Source organism: Morone saxatilis, unplaced genomic scaffold, assembly GCF_004916995.1.
Source record: "Morone saxatilis isolate NCDOM2014 unplaced genomic scaffold, NCSU_SB_2.0 Contig22, whole genome shotgun sequence".
In the NCBI taxonomy this organism is placed as follows: Eukaryota; Metazoa; Chordata; class Actinopteri; family Moronidae; genus Morone; species Morone saxatilis.
Window position 1 is genome coordinate 21,593,748 of NW_023339785.1, and position 9,602 is coordinate 21,603,349.

The 9,602-nt window shown below is 39.6% G+C and overlaps 2 protein-coding genes across 2 annotated transcripts in view; both read left to right on the top strand.

Annotated features, from left to right (window-relative positions):
* The first annotated feature begins 545 nt into the window (after positions 1-545).
* On the top strand, positions 546-8,223 carry aup1 (AUP1 lipid droplet regulating VLDL assembly factor). Its single transcript, XM_035669571.1, has 12 exons — positions 546-586; positions 1,897-2,034; positions 2,394-2,544; positions 2,840-3,027; positions 3,746-3,818; positions 4,402-4,475; positions 4,864-4,930; positions 5,196-5,298; positions 5,385-5,522; positions 5,670-5,809; positions 6,057-6,145; positions 7,851-8,223. The coding sequence occupies exons 1-12, from the start codon at positions 546-548 to the stop codon at positions 7,894-7,896; spliced, it is 1,248 nt and encodes a 415-aa protein (XP_035525464.1). The 3' UTR covers positions 7,897-8,223.
* Positions 8,224-9,168: 945 nt separating this feature from the next.
* Positions 9,169-9,602, top strand: part of fnta (farnesyltransferase, CAAX box, alpha) — a 5,117-nt gene continuing 4,683 nt past the window's right edge. The window contains exon 1 of the mRNA XM_035669562.1: positions 9,169-9,339. Coding sequence (XP_035525455.1) covers positions 9,212-9,339 — 128 coding nt within the window. The 5' untranslated portion in view covers positions 9,169-9,211. The remainder of the gene's footprint in view (positions 9,340-9,602) is intronic.

The window sequence follows — 9,602 nt, forward strand, 5'->3', positions numbered from 1 at the left end:
TAGTATAAGTAATTACTTATACTACTAGTTACTGGGATATGCAATATTATTACTAGTAATGAGTTACTGCCTAACACTGATCACAGCCAATAACAATAGATCTATGGGTTATTGTAATCAATGAAACCAAAAAAGAAACAACCACTAGAGGGAGACAAACATCACAACGTTTCGACAATCCAGGTGGCCTTTTATTTTGAAAAATAAAAAAAAAAAGGTTTACATTTGAATGGACATCGCACTCTTATTGTGGAGGATGCTGGGCGGAAGTGTCATTGTTGTCGCTGCTGGCCGGAGAAGCACAGGCGCTTAGCGCTGCTAGCACCGCGGGCAGGAACCTTATTTTCAAAGTGGCAAGAAAAAGCAGCCCGACAACATTTAGCTCCGATCTCTCTCTGGCATCAACGGCGACAACAACAGCGTCGAACCGCCACTTCACACGTCGAGTGACTTGCTGTCGTGAACGTAATGACTAATTTATGTGCGGGGATCAGGTTGTTTTCTTAGCATTAGCTCCTGAGTGGATACAGGTCTGACCCGCGGACATGGAGACTCGGGGGATTGAAGACATGTTCGACTTTCGTCGGTAAGTCAGCTCACCTGGTGGGAGCTGCGGTGGACCCTTCAGCCGACAGCAAGCAGCCACAGTCGGAGTAATGTTTAAAATCCTGCGCGTTTTGAGGAGAAACGCGGTAATTCGTCTGGTGGCTAACTGTTAGCTCCCGTCGCTTTACGCTTATGGGAGAAAGCTAGCTCCCGTTAGCGTGCTAACCTAGCCGTGTGGTTGTGTAACGTTAATGTTTTATTACTTCATTTAATGTCAGATTTTGCAGCCCGGTGCGAAGTTTTAGTGATAGTTCATCTGAAACGTAAGCTGCTTCGACCGGCGACCGTAATATTTAATGATTGTTGAACTTTTATGTCGTTAAATTTGATTTAAAGTCTTTAACGATGGTTGAACTTTTCTAACTCTGCACTTGTTTTAGGAATAAATGACATAAAAACAGCAGATTGGGGAAGTAAAAGTTGTGCCTGGATCATTTAATCCATAAATAAATAAATAATCATTATGTTTTTAATTGTATTCTCAGGGTTAAGGTTTCTTAATTTTAGTTTAATGTATGTTTTGTATCTTTATTCTACTGGATAAATAAATAAATAAATATATCTATCTGGGTCTTTGTTAGGCCTGTAGGTGTAAGCAGTAATGGTGTCGGGTTTTAGGACACAATAAGATGTTATTTACTAGTTATTTGTTAATATTTGTTCTACCAATCACGTAGAGACACGTGTAATAAGGCAGAAGTGTGTTTGTTCTGAAACTGACATTAAGAGGACTCAGTAATGAAGGAGGAGTTGTTTACTCCTCTCATTAAAGCGTTAAGCTCTTGTTCAGCAGTTTACAAGCAGGTGTAGGTCAGATACTGCTGCTTTAATATCAACAATATTAAATATGATGCTGAATGTTGGTATGTATTTTTTCTTGTATAACAAATGTTTCCTCATACTTTTATTTGTTAAATCGATGATTTATTCTTATCTCACTTGTTTCTACTTTTTATTATCTAGTGCAGACGGATTTCAACACACAAGGTTTCCGAAGTGGCTGCACAAAAAGATACACAGAATAAATAGATAACACAATAAAAAGATGAGGTACACAGTAAAAGATAAAAGCAATAAAATAGAATAAAATAAGTAAAAATAAATAAAAAGCACTGCCCGCACAAGATAAAACATATGCATGTATACACATAAAATCAGATTATAAGATAATATTAGTCCATACATGGCTCTTTGTCTGCCTCTGACCAGCGGTGACATTTCACCTTTTTCAACTTTCATCTGCTTTATTTTAAAATGTTACTTCAAAACTGTGATTCTCTCTTTGCACAGGTTTCCCAAAGATGCGGTTGTCCTGCTGCTGTTGCTGGTTTACTTCCCGGTTGGCGTTTGTTTGACGCTGATACGGATTTTTATCGGTGTCCACGTGTTCTTGGTCAGCTGTGCACTTCCAGAGAGTTTTATTAGAAGGCGAGTGTCCGTTTTTCTACTATTCAGTTGTAGTTGTGGCAGCAGTGGTAGTCACATGTGTGCATTAATAATAACTGAGCTACAAGTAGTAGAAATGTTAGTACAAACAGCGACGCTATGTATTCCATTAAAGATAAATTCAGCCACCTCGTTAAACAGCATTAAGGCGAGTGGCTGCTCGATATATTCCATGTTTAAATAAATGTGATGACTGTGGTATTAAAGGACATTAAAGCCGATAACTCACGTAAACGACCTGCGTGTTGCTGTAAGAGAGAGGAAACCCTAAAAAAAAAGTATGCTATGAATTCCCGCTGTTAATAAAATCCTGCCACCCTTTATTTCTTTTGTTCACTCAGATTTATTGTCAGGATTATGTGCTCAGTCCTCGGGATGCACGTGCGGCAGAAAAACCCTCGCTCCAGAGACAGAAACACCAAGCTGTACATGTGCAATCACGTGACAGAGTTCGACCACAACATAATCAACCTTCTGACCCCCTGCAGTACCGTAAGTGTTTGACTTTTACCTCCTTTAACCTCCCGGTGTGCTTCTGTTTGTGTTAACGCATGCTGCACTTACAAACCTTTTTAAATATCAGTGTTTCATTGAAGCGCTGTGAATAGTCGCCTAGTGAAACTGCGTCATGTCCTGTATGTAAATCTCAGAAGACAGTGTGCACTGGTGCCTGAGGCGTATTAAAATCTTCCATGCTTGGTTTAAATCTCCTTTGACTGTTTCCGTTTACTGTTACACATTGAACGCAGTTGTAGGTGAACTCGCTGTGTCTCTTTCTGCTCGTTAGCCCCAGTTGGAGGGCTCCACAGGCTTTGTGTGTTGGGCCAGAGGCTTCATGGAAATCCATTCAGCACCTGGCCAGGAAGCAGTAGGAGAGTCTCTTCAGAGGTACTGCTCCACTGAAGGCACCCCGCCTTTGCTCCTGTTTCCCGAAGAGGACACCACAAACGGCCGCGCTGGCCTGCTCAAGTTCAGGTTAGCGCTAAGATTTTTGTTGCAGCATCTTAACCGCTGTGTGTGAGAGAACACATGCTGAGAATAACGGTTATTACTTGAGAGTGGAGATGGTTGATGTAATACCAGCAGGACGTCTGACCCACTGATGAGATGTAACATTTCCCACCAATTCTGCTCTTGTTTCGAGGTTTTCATTTCATTTTCATATTTACCTACAATAATGGAACTAGTCCTGCAGCACAGCAGTGACAGTTTGGACACAGTGTTTTGGTTATAAAAGGAAATAGATTTAATCAGGCCAGCCACAAATTATAATTCCTATTCTACTGCACTTTGAGATAGAGATGAATTACTTTGGCGGTTGTTTCTCCACACTAATTTCCCTCTAGAGTTCTGTGGGCAAATTAGTGTAAGGAAGGGAAAACAGCTGCAAAATTGATTCATTTCTACTATTAATTTAAGTAACTCAGAACCAAGTGTGCTATATCTTCAGCTGGGAGGAGCACTTCATAATAAGATCAAGAATATCTCAGTGTTTTTTCACTTTATATTAGTTTTCACTGCACACTGAATTAGACCAACACGCACCCCCAGCTCGATTCGCAATGTTAACTTTATGTATATTTTCCAATTAAAGAAATGTGTGTTGTTTTTCTTCTTGCTTGTCCAATCCTTGTGTGTTTCACAGCGTACAGACTCACCAACTAACATACTAAATATATTTGTTTCCTCTCAGTTCTTGGCCTTTCTCATTGACTGATTCCATTCAGCCTGTGGCCTTACGGGTGACCAGACCATTGATTGCTTTGGTAATGTCATTTGAACTTGCATTTTAAGACAGAAATAGAGTGCAGGGATAAAATACAAAATCAGATGGATACCATTACCAAAATGTGATTTATTGTGTATTTCCAGCGTTCACAGTTTGAGTCTTGAATGTTGAATATCTGAGTGTTACACAACAAGCACAAGGAGAAGAGATTTCGTAATGTTGTTGGTAATGACACGTAGGCCATGTAACATTTAACTGCCCATAACAAGACGCTGAAATGCAAAATGTTAACATTCAGAGAAGGGAAGGAAATCAGCAGGCATTGTGTACACCGCTGGCCAGCTATGGAAAATTATTACAAAATGAGTGAAATTTCCTGGAAGTATCAGCAAGCTGATTAGTGTGGGCTGCTTAAATCTAATCCATCTATCTCAGTACCAAGAATAATTCTGTCTTGTGTTGTTGTGTGCAGCAGTAGTTCACCAGGACACATTACCCCAACCACTATTGTCCATATCCTCTTTGTAACTGTCTGTGCCTCCAGAGCTGAATGTAGGACATGTCACACTACACTGTAATACAACAAAATGACTCCAGTGTATTTTTGTATCTGTTCACAGAGCACACCAGAGACAAGTTGGCTGATGGAGCTGTTGTGGACATTTTTTGCTCCATGTACAGTGTATCATGTAAGGTACAAAATAATTTTTGTCCTTCTTTCTATCAACACTTGCTTTTTATAGTTGATTCCTGATGTTCTGCAGCTGAATGATCAATAAAAATCCAATAGTGTTTTTGTTCATTTGTCTTGTAAACTGAGGTAGTGGAAATCTAAAACTAGATCCACCGAGTACAAAACACAACTTGGCTTTGGTACAACCCCAGGCTCATCTTCTTTAGCCAGTAATGTTGATTAATGAGCACGAGTTTCAAATGGTTTTAAAACAAAATTGCTTTCGTAAGTGATTTTTCTTTTAATGCGTCTTTAAATAGCCTCCAGTGGATTTTCTACGTTTCTGTTGCCATAATTGATGTCAGAATTACTTCTTGTTTTGCTTTTTTGTTTTCCATTTTCATCCCAGTTGGCTTCCACCAGTGTCCAGGCAAGATGGGGAGTCCATGCAGGAGTTTGCCAACAAAGTCCAGGAGGTAAAAGCAGCTGATTAATGAAGGGTTAGATTTGTAACAGTAAAAACAAATATGTAGACAAACTGTTATACAGTAATGCAGCTTAGGCAATGTATTACATTTTCTGGCCCCGGTGTCTATACACAGATCCCTCTTTAGTAAACAACAAGGATCTTGCTGTAGTTAGAGCATACACATCATTAGAGGTATGATTCCCCCTATATTTTGGTCATCACTATCACTAATTGCCTCCTCTTCTGTTCTTCTGTGTGTAATTTAATTTCAGCTACTAGCTGGTGAACTTGGCTTGGTCTCCACTAAGATCACCAAAGCTGACAAAGCAGAGCACATCAAAAGGAAAAGGCACATTGTACCGCAAACATCTACAAGTAAGTCAATAAATGTGACATTCTACATGTAAAGACTCAGTTCAGTTTCTTTGGGGGGATGTCAGCTGTTCTCTTCCTTACTCCAGGTGTCAGACCTGCCTCTATTGGCCTTGGTTTCATGGTCCAGAGTTTGGGCACGGATGATCACAGGATTGCTAAAATGGCCCAACAGGTGAAGGATGTGCTGCCTCATGTCCCACTGAATGTAATCACAAAGGACTTAGGTAGGACTCCACACCCCTGAGACCCCACTGCAATGCACTGTCACTCTCTGCTCTACCATGTCCTCTGCTGTGTTCATCCTTTCCTTTCAAACATTGTAATAGCATTTAAATACAATGCCCTTACAGTTGTCCCCTGATTGTGTACAGCCAAAACCAATTGTGTTGACACGACCATAACAAACCTGCTGGAGAACAAGGAGGAAACTCAAATGGAAGCAACCGAGACGTCGTCATATGGGCCTTCTAAGAGCAGCTCCTATTCCTCCGGTCCTGCTCCCACCATAAAGGTTTGATGATTCAACACGCCGCTCTGGAGGGGAATTCATCATATACGATCCATTTTTATCACGTGAACATATGAAGTTTATGTCCTAGGATTTTATGAGGGAATTAAAAGTTCAGTTCAGCTACTTCAATGCTATGGCACATTGATTGATTTTATTTGTTTTCAAATGCAATCTATCTAGCTTATTGTTTTGGTTTGTTGTTGTTTTTTTTACTAAATTGGCAATTCCATTTTGTTTTCATCCACAGCCTGCTGCCAAATCCTTTGGGAGATCACCAACTGACAGACATTTGTCTCTCCAAGAGAGAAAAGAAGCGCTGTATAATTTTGCAAGGAGGTGAGATTTTCCTGCTGTTAGCAATGTCACATCAGAAAGAGAATATTTTATTATATGAAACAGGGGCAGGGAAGGTCAGCCATACATTGTGGAATTAAATTTTCTGTTAGTTTCTCAACTGTTGTTTGAATCAAATATTTCTGGACTCACTGACAGTACTCTGTCTGTTCAGTCATGTCAGTTCATGTTAATAAGACCCCTCAGAGAAAAGCCAACTGCTTCATTATGCACAACATCTTGCAGGTGTGCAGAAGTGAACAGTGTTGCAATATTCATTTGGTTTGAGATTTACTTGAGAACTAATTCCTCGGGATCATGTCTGTCGTTCATTACTGATTCTACATAGTGTTAACGCTGCACAAGGCATGTAAAAATACACCTGTCTTCACTAATTTAGACCCTGCAGATTTGTTCTGAAATTCAAACAGCAGTGAAGGAGCAAGTCATAGAGAGAAAAGTGGACTCTCTCCAACATCTCTGAACTGTTTCGTCTCTTTAACAATATTGTGGGTCAAAGATTTAATCGGATACCTCAGCACATTGGAGGTGACACTGCACACAAACACCTACCTAAAGCTGCACTAATCAATATTTTCATATCAACATTGCGTCAAATAACTGTTACCTGAAAGCAGTCGGTTATAGTGACCAAGAGTCATCACCCATCCTGCAGTTATCCTCAGCTCTACAGCGCTCATCAGGGAGCTTCAGTTCAGTTTCCCAAGCACCAAACGGAAAACAGAGCAACTAGCTGGTGAACATAATGGAGCTGGATATTTTTATCTGGACTTCAGTAAATCGGAGCTAAAAGGAGATTGAATGCTGGTCATCGCCTGAAACATTACTCCAAATGAAAGCTATTGTTGCTCTGTAGCTGCTGAATGTGTAAACCAGCAAGTGTTTGCTTTTTCACAATGTTGTTTACTTGTTGTGTTTCCCCCAAGTGGCCAAAACAACTATGGCATAAAAATGATGTACATGGAAAAATAACAGCCCCAGTGGGCCTCGACTTAGTCTCGCACTGCTAGGCGAGAACAGCGGCAAACAAACGTATGCTCCTCACTTCAAGGACACGCCTCACTTGAAACAATGCTCTCCTCCCATTCTCCTCTGCAGTGAAACAAACTGGAGATATATAATTAAATAAAAAACCCAATTCTAATTTTTGAAAAATGTGTTTAGTTTGGAAAATAATGGCCAAATAAAGGTCAAAGGTGCCTGCGTGCTAAGGGTTGAAAAGAAGAGAGCAGGTTTGATGAAGATGATATAAAATGTATAGATACTGCTGTATGATGTCAGTAATGGAATTATTTTCAGAATATTTTCTTGTAGTTGAACATTGAAGTGTCCCTCCTATGAGATGTCAATTTGAGTTTAAGACCCCTAATTAGGAGACTCTCACCTCAGTGTAATGTTCCATTGATTCATTCAAAACAAAACCTGGCAGCTGATAAGATGTATACTACTACTCCAGGACAAAAAGAATCAGGATGATTATTTTAGTTTGAAACCCCTCCTTTTTAAAATGTGGCACATTAGTTTTGCAGTTAAAGTATTGCATTCATTTTAATTTGAAAGGCACCGACAGGAACACATTGATTGGAGCCACAGTTAGAAAAGTGATACATGTACTGTCTGATAATGATACTAACTCTTATGAAATGAACGCTGACTGTTTGGGTTTTATCTGTCTTTCCTCATCTAGACGCTACATTGAGAAACACGGATTGGATCAAGAGGACAGTCACTGAACACACGTTTGGGTCAAGCCATCATTAAAAACTTGTCGGAGAGGCATATTCAACTTGCATAGCTGTCTAATCTGGATGGTGATTTTATATTCTGTGAACAGGTTCTGTTGAAGAACAGAATTGTTAATAAATGCAAATAATGGAGACAAGTATTCAAAACATGTCTATGTTGATGGAATGGTGATTATGCATGTGTTTAATTCTTCATTCTGGCTGATACATAATTTTGATAACAATTTGTATTACGATCCACTGACTGTGAATCATCTATTTATTTTTATAATGTCCAGAGTCGTCGATGAAAAATAAAGTTCAGCTTGACCTTAAGAAATTTGTCACTGACGTGCTTGGTTTGGGAAGAAGTTTAGGGAGGAGGGGATTATTCGTTTTAAATGTGAATCGCATAAAATCTGTGTTTAGAATATCAAATGTATAGATTTAAAGACCACTGTCCTGTTTCTTTATAGTTTCTAATCCATGCCTGTATTACCCCTAAATACAAGACCACCAAATCCTGCCATAAGAGGGAGCCAGAGATTTAACCTATGCTTGTGCCACTCCATCTCTGTGGTCCCACAACAGTTCTTCAGAAAACTAATCTGGACTGGAGTCTCTTTTGTCCTTTTTTAGGAAAGATCTGGTCATTGGGGCAAAAACACACAAAACAATAAAGCCAACAACTGTCCAAGTCTGGTGATTAACAGTGATTTGTGCACTTGGAATATTTTAAATGGTGTGAAGCAGCATGTTAAAGTCAGATTGGTCATATACATATATATATATATATGAGAGGGAAACAAATGTCTTGAGATTGAATTACAGTGTGAACTGCAGGTAAACCCTTTAGACAGCCGGTAAAGAAAAGAATAATAAAAACTTAAGTGACTAGCTGACATTTATACAGTAAATCTTGTGTACTGTATATATAAAGTTATCTCTCAACTTAAGGCTGTCAAGATATTTTCTTATGACCCAAGTGAATGTCACACGGTGACGACTGCTCACACATCCAGAAAGTCCGCTGCTGTTTTCTGTTCCTTAAACGTCTCATCTCGGCAGCTCGATTATCAGAGAAAACACAGACAAGCGAATACTTGTAAATGTTTCTCCTTTTTTTACTCTTACACCTGGATGATGGTTTAACGACTAATAACTTTAACTATTTATGTATTTGTGTATTTATTTTCTTGCACAAACGTCCACCGTGGGTTAGAAAAGCCAACACTTCCCACAGTCCGTAAACGCGGCTTTACGCTACGCCGGATACGACGTCCTCTTTCTTCCTCAGAGACGAGCTAAAGCTAACGAGTCCGCGATGTCAGGTGTGGAAGAGACTTTGAATGAGTCCGTAGACCTTAAAGAAGACACAGAGTTTGATGTGGAGGCTGAAGATCACATCGGGGATGATTATTTTGTTGACCCGACTCGATATTTATTTTACAGGTAGTGTTCGAGCATCGTTTTCCACAAATGTTTGGTTGGGTCGGTTAGCTCCACTCACCGCATCGACGCCTTTTTATGAACTTTAGTTTGAAATATGTTTTGTTATCTTTCAGTTTTGTTCATGTTTTTTCACCACTGGTGTCATTGGACTCAACAGTGAACGTGAAACAGTTATTTGTTGTGCTAATTGGTCGTTTTTTGACAGTTCAACCCTTTGCCAAGAAGGATATTTGAATAAAAACCGTCTGTGTGTGTGTGTGTGT